The following is a 16612-nucleotide window of genomic DNA, read 5'->3' on the forward strand; positions in this document are numbered from 1 at the left end:
ACTATGATGAATAAAAATAAATTAATCATAGATAAATAATAATAAATAAATCAATAATAGATTATAATAAATAAATCACATAGATAAATTAAATTATAAATAAGTAATAATAAATTTAAAATAAATAATAACATATAATAATAAATTATAATAAATTATAAGAGATAATAATAAGTTTAAAATAAATAAATCTAAAATCAGATTAAATTAAAATTTAATTAAAAATTAAATAAATTAAATTAAATATATAAATTAAATTGTGATATAAAATTAAAATTAAATATATAAATAATAAATTAAATAAAAAATTAAAATATATAAAATTAATCCATTTTCCTGCATCTAATTTTAGGTTGTTAACGGCAGTTTGGCTATTAATCCGGGGCGTTTAGCAGACAATGCAGGTGGTACATTTGCACGTCTTATTATAGCTCCTCCGGCAAATAAGGATGAAAATAATTTTCTTAGCAACATAGGTTGTCAAGTACGCAAAGTTTAATTTTTTTACACATTTTTATACTTTTATTTTATTTCATTTATACTATTTCATTATCAATTTTGTTTGTTAACAAATTAAAGCATTTTTAATAAAAATCACTAAAATATAAATTGTTTTTAACTTTTTTATAAACATTATTTGCTAAATTCACTTTCGATAAATATATTTTAAATGCAATCGATAACTTAGTTTCCAAAGGCACTTGGGAAGTATTTTTTATTCGACTCTACAATTTCTTCCAAAATATCATCGACATCAGTTTTAGGATAGCGATCTATCCATGATTGTATATAACCTTCATGATTGGCTTCATAAGTTGTGAGCTTAACCTTATCACTTTCGACGGAAGTATTTGCTTGTACCAAAATTATACGTGGTTTTTTATGTGCCAGGCATATGTCACGCCATTTAGCCCAAGGATGTGGACCACTTTCACTTACTTCAGAATAATACTCATACATTTTTGTTGCTTCCACAATATCAGCAGTGGATTTATATACTTGCAATTTCTTCAAAAATTCTTCAATTGCTTTTTTACCCACTGTATGCAATTTCGTACGATCAACTGTTAAACGTAGATTTTTTCCGTCTTCAGTTTCTTCAACAGTTACAAAACCTTCACCCGCTTCCAATAGGACTTTCATAATAACAAAACGTGCACGCGAATGTGCTTGCATCCATTGCTTAGATTGTGGATTGAACATTTCTAAGGCAACGCCCATGCCGTTCCAAATGAGACTTAACCAATTTACATAAACAATAGTGTCTTGTTCTGCAGGATCTTTAAAACCAAAAATTTCTAGTATATCTCTTTGTAATGAAAGATATAAACCGACGGCTTCGGCACGACATTCCTCATATGAAGAACTAATAACGCCAAATTTCGTATCATATGTTTCTCCAGGTAAGTACCAAGTTTTGATTGGTTCACCAGTGACTAAATTTTTAGTATTGTCTTTATCGAAATTAAATTTACCATTTTCATCAATACGGAAGAGTTTACCACTGCCATGACCTAACAATTCATGGAGTCCAACCTGCACCTGTAATGAGAAATTATAAATTTGTCAATATTTATTAATTCGGGTAGTTTAGCAAGGATGTTTATCAAAGATATTTAAACATTTATTTTATTAAATAATATTATTTAAAAGCAGCATTTTGTTTTTATTAACTGACCAATTTGCCGATTTATATATAGTTTTGGGTCATAGAAATAAACAATATTTATAAATTACATAGAAAATATGATTTTAGTTAAGAATCAGTTAAGTATGTATTTAGATGACTTTACAAGGTTCACTTTGTGAGGAAATATAGGAAATTTGTGGAATTATATTTGGTATATGATTTATTTGAATAAAGCTATAAAATATGAAAACCTCGCTGATATTACTAAAATTAGCTTCTAGATTAGAATAAAATTAAATTTAATTGAAATCAACAGGGTACTGGCTTACAACGATACGGAGTACTGCGATCATGCTACCAACTGAACTGAAGACACTCAGCTCTTCTTATGAAAACCAGAATATCAACTTTTGAAGATATCCTTATATTAGAGTGAAAACTGCAATAGCAAAATCTCGTACATTATCTGTACATTATTTGACGCGATTCCGAAATCCCAAATTTATATAAGTTAAGAGATATATGAAAGTGAAAAGTTTGTACACCCAAAAATGGATAAGATATCAATTGGTAAATAATAAGAGATAATTTCAAAGTTATAAATATTTACCTCAAACGATTTAACTTTGTAGTCCTTCATCAACACTTGGTCTTCGTCTGATAAAAATGGTATAGGATCTTTACGATTGATGTTAGCTAATACATTTCCTAAGGAGACATTCTTGAATCCTTCATCTTGACGTATCTCATCATCTAAAATTTAATAATCTAAAATAATTCTGATATAATTGTAACAAGACTAAACATACAATTTGGAATATTTATGCCAGCTGGCACACCGCTTCCAGCAAATGTTAACACATCAAGCGATGTAAAATCAGGTTTCAAGTAAGCATCCTTTTCATATGCTTCTGTCCATGGTAAATATTCTAATAGTTTTTCTGCACGTGCAACAAGTTCTGCAAATTTAGCAGAACATTCTTTATTCACCATAGCAACGAAACCTTCGAACTCAGCACGACCACCAGCTGGATCACGGTAAGTTTCAATAAAACCAATATAGGTTTCAATAACAGGACCTTTATCCTTAATCCACCATCTAAATTATAAATTAATTTTACAATATAATAGTACATATTTGGGATATAGCGCAATTCACAAATTACCTTGATCCATCTTTATGTTCTGCTAGTGAACCATCTCGAAATGAATTTACATAATGATCTATCATTTTCATCTCATTATCATTGGCAGCATATTTTTTTGCATTTAATAGATTTTCATTCACACGTTTTAACAATTTACAGTAATCGCCACGCGTCACACGGAAATTATGACCCTTAAATGCTTCCAACGGTATTGTAATACCATCTTTATCAGAACCTTCCACTGAACCCAATTTTATATCATAAATAGTTTTGTCTCCTTCTTCAATTTTAAAAGTACGACACATATAAGGTTCAATACGTTTAGCAGTTAACCATTCATTTACAATATCTGCATCTTCCTTAGTGCAATTATCAGACCAATATGTAGTTATGCCATTAGGTGCAAAACCCAGAACTTCATCACGTGGTTTTAAAGCATAAATCAAAGATTTGACTTTATTTAGGATGATTGGCACATGCTTATCCTTAGCATAAGCATTTGAGAGACGTACGATTGCCTCGAATTTATCTTCCTCTAAATTGGGAATAATTTTACTATCTCCCATGCCCTTGTAGTTACCCGTATTAGCAAAAATTCCACAGGCATAGACAAGAAAGGCCTATAATAAAAAAAGGAAAAATTTAATTACAATATAAGTAATAATATATAGATCCAGTAAATAAAAATACAAAACATTGAACTTCTCAGCTTAAGCAAAATAAATGTTGAAACTTAGAGCAATTGTCTCAGACTTCCAAGACTGATTGAGTCTTTGTTCCGAAGCCACTTGTTAAGTTCAAAGACCAAGTGCAGTTCACCACAACCAAAAGGATCTACACAAGCAGATCCTTCCAGTTGACAACAACAACAACAGCTTACAAACTCTTAGCTTATTTGAGAAGTTCTCTCTAAGTTCCTGTTCTCAGATTTACTTACTGTAAATTGTTCCTCTGTAATTCCATTATCCAACGCTCTTTGTTTGAAATCTTTGATTGGTTCTGCCACGAACACACGATGTAATAGTGCAAATATCAGTGGACCTTCTGGGCTAGATTGTATTAAAGATATAAGTCCACCATCCCACGAAGCTTTACTGAAGTAATGAGCGTATAGTTTTTCTTTCTCCGTTAAATTCTCGAAAGCATTTTTGCATTCTAAGTCAGCAATGGGTTGTGTATTAGGCAAAACAAAATGCGATGTATGACCAGCAGACATTGTGCGTGAGAATGGCTTTAAAAAACTGAAATAAATAATTAAATCTATGTGAGATAAAACTGTATGCATATAATATACCTTACATGAGGAGCAGCGAAATTTTTAAATAGTTTTGGTTTAATATTAAAATTATTTATATATCTATTTAGCGATCTATTATAGGCTAAAGCGAAAGAAGTAGGTGTCAACTTTGTAGAAAGATAATGTTTTTGAATTTTATAGATTGGAAGTAGCTGACGAAGGCCTTTAATTTGCAGACTAAACATAATTCGAAAGACGGTTTATATCTTAAAAAGCCAATGAATAGCTGAAAGTACATGAGGGTCAGAGTTTTTGATTAGTAAGTATTTTGAAAACACTTTAAATTTAATGTACTTACATTTATTTGAAAAGAGAAAAGGTCTAGCTTTTCTTTGGAAGAAAAAGCACGTCAAGTTAAAACGTTGCTATTGACTAAAGCGTCAACACATGAACTGAAATGTTAGAGAATTAAATTTCGAAATTGTGCCAAAATGTTTACAGAACAAATAGAAAACAAAATGTATTAAGTTTAAAAACATGCAATTTTTAATTTGATTTAAATCAGGATATGGCCTTACATTTTTAAAATTTTAAATTTAACATTCATCGAGAGTTGGTGATAAGAACAATAGCTTCCCTCTGTATTTACATAGCCAATTCGACTACGTGACGGCATGAACCTAACCTTACAATTTAAACACAGCTTTTTTAATTTTTTAAAAAATAAACATTTAAAGGTTTAACATAAAAAATATTGTTGTAGAAAGATTATATAGAATAATTTTTTTTCTTTTCAACAAAAAAGTTTTTATCAACATTTGGTTTGCAATTATTTATTATCTATAATAGGTTACTGCAATTTTAATTTATAAGATAACTGTGGCTTGTTTCACACACATGTATACGTGCGGATTTATTCACATCTTAAGCCTTTATAAACCAGAACCTGATATATAATTATTTAAAACTTTTGGGTTAACACACACAAATATAAGAGGTTTTTCTCTAACTTTCCTGAGTGCCACGCAATGCATTTTACCGGCTTTTTGTTCTTATCGTTGTTTGGTTTTTAATGCTAGATTTTTTGTTTTTTTATTAAAAAATTAATAATAAATAATGAAGACTCACCTTTTTTTAATAAATTGTTCCAAAATTAACAACAACTAAGCATATATGATAAATATGCAACTCCTTGAAGCTGACGAAAATGACTTGATTATTTTATAAATTTTGCAACATCAGCTGTTTGACAGCGACCAAACAGTGTTGCAAAAGTACAAAGTAGATTACGTAGGCGCTAATGCATAACAATATCGTAAGACTTACGATACCTGACACGTTTGCTAGCTATCGGCACTCCATATCTATATATGAATACTAATTATGACGTACTATATTTTCTTATTCTGCTATAAATTATAAACGATATAGTTCAGTGAGCATGTTGTACCATCCAATTGATATATCTGTTATTAATTAATATATATAAGAGAGTTTTAGTATAGAAATTTAAATAAAAAAAATAGCGAATATAAAAATAAACGAATGAATTTTTTAAGGGGTCATTATATGATTGATCTTTTGCAACACACAATTATGTCATATATTTGAATATGTTGCAACTGTAAGTAGAAGAAATGTAGCTACTCAAACAATGGTGATAGAATTTACATAAAACTTTTTTCTCACTTTTCATTCAACTTGTGACAAAACCATATACTGCAATTATTTTAAGTGCCGCAAAAATAATCGTATACCTTTAAGTGTTATTTGGCGTTTTCACTGGCCAAAAATGGCTCATTTTGAATGAGCTTTTTAAAAGTGTTTACATTCTTTGTAATTCATTAGTTCCCATTTCAAACAGCAGATTTTTCAACTTGCCTGTTGATTTGATTTTTGGCCTTTGCCAAAAAAATGTTGCATGAAGGTTAGGTATACCTTCAAACCTTACAATATAATTTGAAAACATATTTTTAACTTATATTGCGTACTTTTTGCGTAGTAAAAGTTCTAAAAAGAGGTGCATCGTTTTCAAGGAAATACAAACACCAAACATCTGTTTACCTTTTTTGTAAATATGTCAAAAACAGCTTTCTCAAACTGTCGAAATGCCATGAAAAGCTTTTATTTAGGGTATGTTCAATGTAATCCTTTGCATTTAGAACATATTTGGAACGCGTTCATACAGAATGTGATCCAATGGATCTCATTCGCGCTTGATATTTTGTTTGCAAGAATGAGCCATTTGTTTCTCATTTTCGATTTTTGACCAAAATGAGCCATTTCAGGCCATTGTAAATGCCGTATTATGATTAAATACAATCTGCTTATATAGTTACTATTACTTTTTGACACAATTTTTTATAAAAACTTTTGGTCTTGAGCTATAATATATGTGGAGTGAATATAATATAATTTATTGTACAAATTATACCAATGAATATGAACGTTTATGCGTATAATATTATTAATTGGTGTATGAAATCACACATACAACACATAACATCACACAACACAATCAGCGTGTAGACCAAAGTAGATCCCTTGGGATCACCGGTATAACCTAACCATAACATATTATGAAAATAACATTAATATAAACAATGATGTGTTATTTAAACCGTTTTATTGTGATATATACAATTTTATCATGTTTATTTTATTCTGAAACACGTAGATTTGTTCTATATAAATATCGAATTTAGAGATAACACTGAATTACTACTTTTTGAATTTTTAAACTTAAATACAACTTTGCCTATAAGCAACATTTTCATTGAACTGTCAAATTTGACAATGAAGCCGGTTTTGAAAAGGAAAATTAACGAACGCTTGTATTGTTTCTGAACGGGAAAAAATTCTAACGAGTTTGTGACAAATTCTCAGTACGCGTTGAAAATAAAAAGTTTAATGTTAAATATTCTAAAGTGAAAATATTTTATTACAAAATTTTCTTACCATAAGAAAGAGAATAAAATTTATAATAAAACTAAACAATACGAAATAAACAAAATGGAAAATTCTCCGCATAACGCTGATACAACAGATGGTACTATATACTTATCTTTCGATTCAACATTGAGTTCAAATGTTGCATTGATCAATGAAATAGATGTATCTGCAGCTGACGAAGATTTATTAGACGACAAATGCGATGACTCTAATTTCTCAAGTAAAACATTGGAGGCTGAAACTTCAGAGCGTGGGTCCATGCTATGCCTGGATAAATCTGTTGCTACTATAAAGAAATTAAATGCTAATGCCCTGAATTATGTGTCTCCGTTGCGTCCAGTTTCCAATAACATAATGAAAAAATTTCAGGCATTATCTTCTACACCAAGCAAGGATAAACTTACCATGGTAGGATTTGAACGCACTTCCGAGACTAGTGTTGGATCTGGACTTAAAATTGGATTTTTAGAAGCAGAGTGTGAAAAATCTAGTCCATGTATTCAGGCAAATTATATAGAAAATAAGGAAAATGTTTTAATACAGTATGACGAAATTGATGTATCCACATCTACAAGTGGAGCTTACTCTTTATCCTCGGACATTGAATGCACTGAGTTGAAGGAAAAGAAATTATCACCTTTGAAACACACCGAAAATACAACATCAACTAAAAAATTAACTTTGAAAGAAGTAGCATGCCAGAGAGGTAAAATAAGTTTTTGAAATAATATATTAAAACAAAAAACAAAATTTTTTAAAATGTATGTAACTTTAATTTTTTATTTTTATAGCTTTTGGTGTTACAATTTCTACTGAAGTAACAACTTGCCAACCGAAACCAAATAGCATGGTAGATAATGCTCCTATATCTGATGACGACTCTACTGAGCTTCCTGGTATAATGAAAAAAACTATGAACATTGACGACAGTGCAAAGGGTCCAATCCAAAGTGACAGTGTTGCTACTAAGATTAACAAACTTGAAAAACGGATGGCGTTCTCAAATTACCGCGGTCGAACCTCGTTATTGCCAATACCAGAGAATGAAAAACGTGCTTTTAATCTATCAAAGCGTATGTCGATTGTAGTGAAAACTACACTTAATTCACCAGCACGTAAAATGGCACGTAAAAGTATTATAAGTAACCAGACGCGTCGAACTATAAATGCACCAAGTAATGTTAATATCACCAATTCACGTAAAACAATGCTACCTCTATCAAAAGCAAAACCTGTACCAAATTTAGCATCCGTCCTGGCCGATAATGCAAAACAAAAAATTGTTACACGAAAGACTTTGTGTCCGCCTAAATCTGAAACGACTGATACATCGCAACTACAATCAACAAAAGTGAAGAATGGAAAAGATAATATAGTACCACAAACTAAGCCAAAACCAGTTAAACCAAACACCACTTATACGTGTAACATGTGTCCCTGTACATTTCGTATTAAAAGTTTATTAGATGCACATAAGCGGTCACATGAGGAAAGTCCTCATGTAGTAAGAAAGCAAGGTGGTGGTGGCGCAATTGGTGGTAAAGTTAATACATACCAAAACCAATGTAAATATTGTGATAAAAAATTCGTTTTGGAGCGCACACTTCACATACACCTAATGCAGAACTGTAACAAAATACCACCAAGTGAAAAACGCAAATTGGAGTTTACTGAAATGAATCACGTAGAAAAAGCTCAACTGCCTTCATTCTGTCATGGAAATGCTTCTTTTACACCACCAGCCATTTCACCAATCATTGTAAAAAATCCAGTGGATAAAGTTGTTAAGAAGCATAGTTCAAGCTCTAGTAGTGGCACACAAAGCTCAGCTGATTCTTTTTGTGATTTAACTGGTAAGTTGCAGAATGCTATATCCTATTTCGCTATTTAACGACTTTTTGTTTTGTTTTTCTTTAGAAACTAAGGGTACTACTAATTTGAAGATGCAACCTCCGCAAACAAAACTACGTAAGAATGCAGCACACGTTGGTATATATCGCACACCTAACAAATCCCTTCCATGTCATCTTTGCAAACAAACATTTTTAAACGTTTTGGACTATACTAATCATATTACAAAGATGCATCCAACTCGTGAGTTCAGCAATACACAGAAGTATAGCGATGACGCCTTTATGAATGCAGATAAACCATCCTAAATCAGCAGTAGCATTTTATTTTATTCATATTTATTCATATTTCAACTTATTTTTCTATAGTTTAAGTTTTTTTTTTCATATATTTATTTTGTATAACGTAATGGAATTTGAATTCCAATTAGCTTGAATGGAACTGTTAGATTCACAAGCTATTGAAAAGTTACAAGCTAAATTGATAAAATATTGCAAGCAGTATAAGTCTTTAGCGGGTAAATAATTTGGTAACGTTTTGTGTATTTTTTTTTTTGTTCTAATGTTATGTAGTCAAAAATATATAAATGATGCCAATTTATATAAATTTATTATATATATTTTATATACAGAGAATTTCTTTTCATTGGCAATTGATTTATACATTTTTGACTATATTCGTAACAAATTTTTAAAAAGTAATATACAAATTTTTGATGTTCATTGTGTTTAATGTAAAATATTATCCGGTGTCCATAAAATATTTATTTTTTGCAAGAGACAACTATAAATTAACAAAACAAATTGAATAAGACTAAAGTTTATTTAAATATTTGACTTTTCTTCTATATGTAACAACATATTGATAAATAAAAATTTACTATATATGTATAAACAATATATTAATATGTTGTAATTTTAAATGATAAGGCAAACAAATCAATACGTAATCTTATATGTGTAAATTTATTTGCAGCGTTTGTATCTACTTTATTAACGGCTTGAAAGGCACCCGAATCTGTATTTACTCTGATAGTCAAGCAGCAATCAAAGCTCTATCCTCATGCAGGTTTTTCTCAAAGTTTTCATTAGACTGCTGTGATATGGTGCAGCAGCTAGCAAGCAAAAACAAAGTGACGCTTTACTGGGTGCCTGGTCACACAGGAATAAAGGGTAATACGTCTGCCGACAGCCTTGCCAACGCATGATCTGCCACCCAAATCTGTGGACCGGAACCTTAAGGTGGTTTAAGTTGGTCTACAACTAGGTATCTAATAGATAAATGGATTTCAGCCGAGAGATGTCGCTACTGGCTCGATAGTCGAGGCAACCGTCAGGCTAAACAGCTGGTTCATCCATATAGTTATGGTAAGGTATCCCTCCTCAGCAGATCAGATTTGAGATTGCTGGTGGGATATTTAATGGGTCACCAAGGACTGCGTTATCACCTTAATAAAATAGGTCTGTCCGAAGAGATGGAGTGTCGACTCTGCTTGGAAGCAGACGAGACTTCTAGTCATATTCACTGTGACTGCCCAGCCTTGATCTGGGCAAGGAAGAGGTCGCTGGGAGGAGAGCTGCTCTCCCCTTCTGACATTAGGAGGTTCTCAGCGGACGACATTCTGGCCTTCATTCGGAAAGCAGAATGTCTTCTGTTCGGTTAGGGTCAGTTGCAGCACAAAAGATCATTCTGGTCGCAGTGCTCTACTCCGTTGGGAACTAGTACCCAGTTTACTGTTATCTTATGTTATCTTATGTACTTTATTAAAACATCATCAATATTAGAAATTCTCCTGATGAAGGCAAAAGCGAATTTGGTTTGATAAAAAAATCTCATATGTAATACGCACTTGAAGCAGAGTTAAATAAGTTGGGTTAAATAAACTAGCAGCACTATTGTTACATATGCCATTACAAAGTAAATGGTTGTGTTTTTAAAATCTGCTTATAAAAGATTACACCTAATATTTGGTCTGTTTCACGAGCTACTCGTAGTAACTCGCAGTGCGTTACACCAGCAAATTTTCGAGTAAGTAAGAGCATCTGAGAGAGCGTAACATCCCTGCCGAAATTTGAAAATGTTACACTGACTTTACTCGTATATTTTATTTCAAGTAAAATTTGTGTGATGTAATTAACTATTTTGGTTTGAATTTAAAATGTTATATTGATTTTACACAAAGCTGTTCCATTAAAATTTGTGTAAAGAGCGTAATTTGGCACTTTATTTGTGTTACGCTCTCAGTTTGTACTTTACTTGTGTTTTACTAGAGTTTTACTACGAGTAGCTCGTGTAATAGACCTATTGTAATATTGTACCGGACTAGTAATAATATATATAAAGTTGTTATAGTATTAGTAGTAGTTTTATAATTTTATTTTTAAATTTAATGTATTACAAAGTAACTTATACAATCGCATAAAGCTTATAGCTATGACAATTTTGTCGTGTACCAAAGTAGTAGTATAAATAAAATAATTATCTGAAATATTAATCAAGTTTTGTTGGATTCAAGAAATAGTTATTTTTTAAAAATAATTATTTCACGGGCTAATTGGTCAGTTATTAAATAATGATCTTTTTTTTTAAAAAAAATGTATTATTTAGTTTTATAAGATTATTGGACAATAAAAATATTGAAATATTGGACAATAAAAATCTTATAAAACTAAATAAATTTTTAAAAAAAAAAAAGATCTTTATTTAATAACTGACCAATTAGCCCTTGAAATAATTATTTTTAAAAAATAGTTATTATTATTTATTAAACTATTTTAAACCAAAAATGAAATTAAAGAAAAAATCCACAGTTGACATTTAATACTACTTGAACACTGCGCGCACCACATAATAAGAACAAATATTTTTAGTAAATAACGTTTTACAACACTTAAAACATAAAATTTTGCACAAAGGAAATGAAATATTTGTGACGAATACAATGCCAAAGTAGAACAACAAAAAATTCCAAAAACAACTGCTGGTTCAGTTTGTATTCATATCAATATTAACAAAAAAAAACATATCTATTTAATATTATATTTATATAATAAAAACTGTGCACGAATTTAATATTAAAATAAAACAAATTAGCTAAGATTCTAAAGTATATAACAAATACAAATAGCGTTTTTTGTAAACTGCTCGTTATTGCACTATTTTTCTTTGAAAAATTTAATTTTTGACGTTGACTGCCGCAATTGGAAGCCTCTTCAGTTTGTGTTTAGCATTTCGTCGTGGCGTTACAGAGGAAGAGCGGAATAGAAGAAAATCGATCATGGTATAAAACTACTTTAACTTGTGTACAATATAAACAATATAAGATAAATATAAATCAATTAACAAGTGTAAATAATCGATTCCAAAGGTTTTGGCAGGGAGGCAATTTTATGTGATTAAGTTTTATAAAAATTAATTAAGCAAAATTATAAAAATATCAAAATTTTTTAAAAATATATAGCTTTATTGCAAATTTTTATAATATTTAATATTATGCAACATTTTTCCGATACATACATAAAGCAAAGTAAATTGTTTATCAATAAAACGTCATCAGCCAAGGCAATCAAATTTCAGCCTTGAATTTCACGGGCGATCGTGTCTACATTTTTTGTTGTTATTATTTTGTTGCGTATGAAACCAATGATCTGTGGAAAATTTACTCTATAAAAAAAATTATTTGCAAAATACTAAATGTGTAAAACATTGACTTTTTCACATTGTTATGGATTAATTTATGTATAAATATATATCGCGTTGATTGTGGGTGTGAAATGCTTGAAATTATGTGCGCGCTTATTTACTTGTGCAGAAGATTACTTGTGCTGTAGTAAAAAAAAACAAAAATAAATTTTTATTTTCATAGAAAATGTTTGATTAGATACACATTTTTAAAATATTAATTAATAAGTCTAATAATATGTATTGGTATTGAACTTGTTAAGTGCTGGTAGTTTGTTTAATAGATCTTATATATTTCCATTTTGGTCAGATTCTTTTACAACAAAGAAAAAGTTTTCATTAACCTAAAAAGATAAATGATTTGATTAAATCTATTAAAATTGATATATACATACCTATGTACATATATGTATTTCAAAACCATCAGAATAATCAAGTTTCTGGTTTATTACTACTTTTAACTATTCCAAGAGCTTTGGTTTGCTTACAACAACATCTGTTGTTGTTAAAGTCTAGATGGTCGACTTACATTCTTAGTCCCTGAGGGGAGGGCTACCGGTATTGATTATTGTTGTTGTCGTACTAACCCGCAATGAGGTAACGAGCGTAGAACATGAAAAGAAAACAGAAGTCCAGCAGCGGCAGCCGACGACTCTCCCATTAGGTAAAGGTAAACCAACCGGATAGTTGTATGTATCTGGCTACATCTTTTGCTTTGTATGAGAACCAATGTTTCTATGAAATGAAGAACGAAGTAGATTTTTATAATAGATCAAGCTTTCCAGCGTTGTTGGAAAGAAGAAATGCACATACAATTTAGATACATTATCTTTAAGTTTATTAAAAAATAACATTAGTCATCATTCTAAACATTCTTTTATTCTTTACATAAATAAACGTGAACAATTTTTGGTTTATTAAAAATTCCCATTATTAATTATCATACTATTCACTACTGATGCCTCACATAGAGAATCGTTGAAAATCTTCAGTTTATAAGAAAATCCTATTATTCATCATTCTTACCATTCATTTTAGTTCTTGCCTTAAAGAATTGTTGGAAATGTTCATTTCATTAAAAAATCCCATTATACATCTTTCTAACCATTCGTTTCGATTCTTCACTGAAAGAATTGTTCAAAATTTCTCATTTCATTAAAAACTCCCATTATTTATCATTCTAACCATTCATTTCGATTCTTCACTGAAATAATTGTTGATAATTTCTTATTTCAATAAAAAAAAATCCCATTATTTAATATCATTCAAACTATTAATTGTAATTCTCCGCAAAGAATGCTAATATCTCTTGAAGTGCTTGTTTTGTTGAAGGAATGTTTTTTCTATAAATAAACTTTAAATATAAAATTATTATAAACATAAATATTTTTATTCTTAGATTTATAAAGAAGATAGCATTTATATTTGGTGTGACGAAGAAACAACAATAGAATATTGTTTCGACAAAGAACCAATTGTTATGCGATATATTAAAACTGAACCGTACTATGAGGTATTACTATATGTTGTACAAAAAGTCAGTTAGTGTCGGTTGTAGTGTATAGTCATGTTATAGTCATGTTTTTATATGTGTTTATTATTTTTATAAGAATTCAAGAGAATTTTATATTTATAGGGTCTACCGCCGTTCAATGTATCCGGCAGTCCATTTAATGTGGTACCTATACACACTTATCCCGAGCTAATGCCGGCCACATGTAAGCTAATCAATGCAGAATGGCCACGTAGCGAAACTGCACGTATGCGCTCATTAGAAGCATCCTGTGATACACTGCCTTGCAGCCTAGTTCTAACTACAGATGGCATGAGTCGTGTTATTGCCCATTGCAAACTCAGTCCCATTTCATCAAAGAAGAAAGCATGCTTTGTTGAATCGGTAGTGGTTGATAAAACAGTTCGTGGTCAAGGCTTTGGCAAATTGATGATGAAATTTGCAGAGGACTATTGTCGCATTATATTAAACTTACAAACGATTTATCTATCGACAATTGATCAGGAGGGATTTTATGAACGCATTGGTTATGAATATTGTGCGCCAATATCTATGTACGGACCACGTCATTGTGAACTGCCTAGTCTAAATAATGCCAGAAAGAAGTATATGATGAAGGTTTTATAGAATTATGATGCTTACAAACACTACAGCTAGAAAAAATTTTACAAAAATTTTTAGTATATAAAGATTATAAAGATTAGTTCAACAAATGCAACTTAAGCAAATTTTAAGACTAAAAATTTTTCTGCAACATAATTGTGAATGCAGCTATTGTTATAAATAAAATTGTTAGTTTATATATTTGTAAAATGTGTGCACACATAATATGTATATTTTAATAAAAAATTTTAGATATTTTTTAATGTTGTAACACTAAAATAAATAATTAAAAATTAATATGTAAATTACTTAACTTAATTCCATATGATTTTTTCTATATATAATTGAATTTTTAACTACTGTCGATTTTGCTTAATTTTAACTATATGCTTGTATTAATTAATTTATTTAAAAAACTATTTTAATTTAATTATAATTTAATATTTAAGAAAGTCTTAACAAAATTATAAATTTTGTTAACAGTTTTTAAGCATTCATAAGCACACTCCATTGACATTTTATGCTATTATTTATTGTTTTAAATTATTTATAATTTATTTATTAATTTAATTGTATTTATATTGTGCTATTTAAATATTTATAATTTCAACAGAACAAATAAATTCTATATATTTTTATATGTTAAATTAAGTTTTTCTTTTCTTTTATTTCTTATTGAATGTAATTCCACCAATCTCAATTAATCCGTGCTTACTAGGAAGACTAATAGTAACTTTGGCTCAACGATATTATATCTAGGACAAGTAAACAAATTATGATTAAGTAAACAATTTAATTATAAATAGCAATAATCATCTTCCAATATGTAGTAAATATTAAAATATTAATTTTAGAAAATTATTATAAAACTATATCATGCTTTCTAGATGCTATTTTATGATAAATTATATTGATATTGTTAAAACTAAATGATTTATATAAGAAATAGTTGATAATATATAATAAAATTATTTAAAATATAATTTGTTTTCAATATTCACAAAGTGTTTGAAGTAGTTAGTTTTAATAATGATTATTTATTTATTTAATTTATCTTTATACAGCATATATTATATATTATACAACCAAGTAATATTGTTTATACCTAAGTGTATCCTCAGGATCGCCAGTATAACCTAACATACTGAATATTCTCAACAAGGTTTTAACGTTGTGTTTGCAATGAATTCTACCTTAAACAGCAATCAAAATGTGAAGATGTCCCATTTCAGGCTATTTATGGATATTCTTGATCTGCCTCATGATTTGCATTCTTAAAGATTCATTAAAAATTGGTTTCAGCTTCGCGGAGGTAATCCTGCGTCACTTTTAATGATTGTGCATCTGTTCGATGTTCAAGCTCTTGGTTTAGGAGAGTTTATTATGTAGATTTATTAGTTCAGTGTAATAATATAATTCCCCACACAACAGTAAATATATTAATATATCTTCTTTGTGAAATATTTAACTTCCACTTTGCCTTTTCTATCTGATTATCCGATCTGATAGAGATTGTAAAATGATGTATGTAAAATATTATCATATATCTTTAAATACGACTGAAATGTCTTAATTTATTCCAAGACTATATAACGTCAAATTTAAACTACTTGACTTTAGCATAGTTTAACTAGTTTCTATTCTAATTATCTGACTATTTTAGAAATACTTATAGAAAATACATCACCACATATATATGAGGTCTATAAAAACAATTTATTAAAAGTTATATAAAAATAAATTCTTAATCAAATTCTTATTGGTAATTTGTTTATCTAAAGCTACTAAAATTAGCAATTTAGCAAATCATTTTCCTCTTCCTAGTTCAGCATAAATTTATGCAAATTTATAGTTGACAAATTAGTACAAAATATTTGAACTGCACTAACAATAAATTATGAGAATCGAAAATAAACAAACATCAAAATATTTGACTCAGTCAAGTTCAAGTGCAAGGTAGGCAGGCGCTCCCATATGAAACACAGGCATCTCATAGA

General features: G+C 29.4%; 3 protein-coding genes across 7 annotated transcripts; 2 read left to right on the top strand and 1 right to left on the bottom strand.

Annotated features, from left to right (window-relative positions):
- Window positions 1-609: 609 nt before the first annotated feature.
- On the bottom strand, window positions 610-5252 carry LOC119683500 (dipeptidyl peptidase 3-like). 3 transcript variants are annotated; one of them, XM_038097190.1, is made up of 8 exons: window positions 5144-5250; window positions 4374-4467; window positions 4073-4301; window positions 3716-4019; window positions 2797-3398; window positions 2440-2729; window positions 2241-2383; window positions 610-1542 (listed from the first exon to the last, which is right to left on the bottom strand). In XM_038097190.1, the coding sequence occupies exons 3-8, from the start codon at window positions 4258-4260 to the stop codon at window positions 685-687; spliced, it is 2385 nt and encodes a 794-aa protein (XP_037953118.1). In that variant the 5' UTR covers window positions 4261-4301; window positions 4374-4467; window positions 5144-5250; the 3' UTR covers window positions 610-684. The 3 variants fall into 3 exon arrangements, with proteins under 3 accessions (XP_037953118.1, XP_037953120.1, XP_037953119.1); XM_038097192.1 differs by lacking the exons at window positions 4073-4301; window positions 4374-4467 and having other exon boundaries at window positions 685-1542; window positions 5144-5252; XM_038097191.1 differs by lacking the exons at window positions 4073-4301; window positions 4374-4467; window positions 5144-5250 and adding an exon at window positions 4594-4751 and having other exon boundaries at window positions 685-1542.
- A 1556-nt stretch (window positions 5253-6808) lies between these two features.
- LOC119683502 lies at window positions 6809-9420 on the top strand. The gene is made up of 3 exons (XM_038097196.1): window positions 6809-7673; window positions 7759-8820; window positions 8885-9420. Exons 1-3 carry the CDS (start codon window positions 7028-7030, stop codon window positions 9124-9126), a joined length of 1950 nt encoding a protein of 649 aa, XP_037953124.1. The 5' UTR covers window positions 6809-7027; the 3' UTR covers window positions 9127-9420.
- A 2349-nt stretch (window positions 9421-11769) lies between these two features.
- On the top strand, window positions 11770-14825 carry LOC119683504 (N-alpha-acetyltransferase 80). 3 transcript variants are annotated; one of them, XM_038097200.1, is made up of 3 exons: window positions 11870-12098; window positions 13899-14012; window positions 14136-14825. In XM_038097200.1, exons 1-3 carry the CDS (start codon window positions 12096-12098, stop codon window positions 14637-14639), a joined length of 621 nt encoding a protein of 206 aa, XP_037953128.1. In that variant the 5' UTR covers window positions 11870-12095; the 3' UTR covers window positions 14640-14825. The 3 variants fall into 3 exon arrangements, with proteins under 3 accessions (XP_037953130.1, XP_037953128.1, XP_037953129.1); XM_038097201.1 differs by lacking the exon at window positions 11870-12098 and adding an exon at window positions 12918-13163; XM_038097202.1 differs by lacking the exon at window positions 13899-14012 and having other exon boundaries at window positions 11770-12098.
- Window positions 14826-16612: the final 1787 nt, after the last annotated feature.

This window comes from Teleopsis dalmanni, chromosome 2, assembly GCF_002237135.1.
Source record: "Teleopsis dalmanni isolate 2A chromosome 2, ASM223713v2, whole genome shotgun sequence".
Taxonomy (NCBI): domain Eukaryota; kingdom Metazoa; phylum Arthropoda; class Insecta; order Diptera; family Diopsidae; genus Teleopsis; species Teleopsis dalmanni.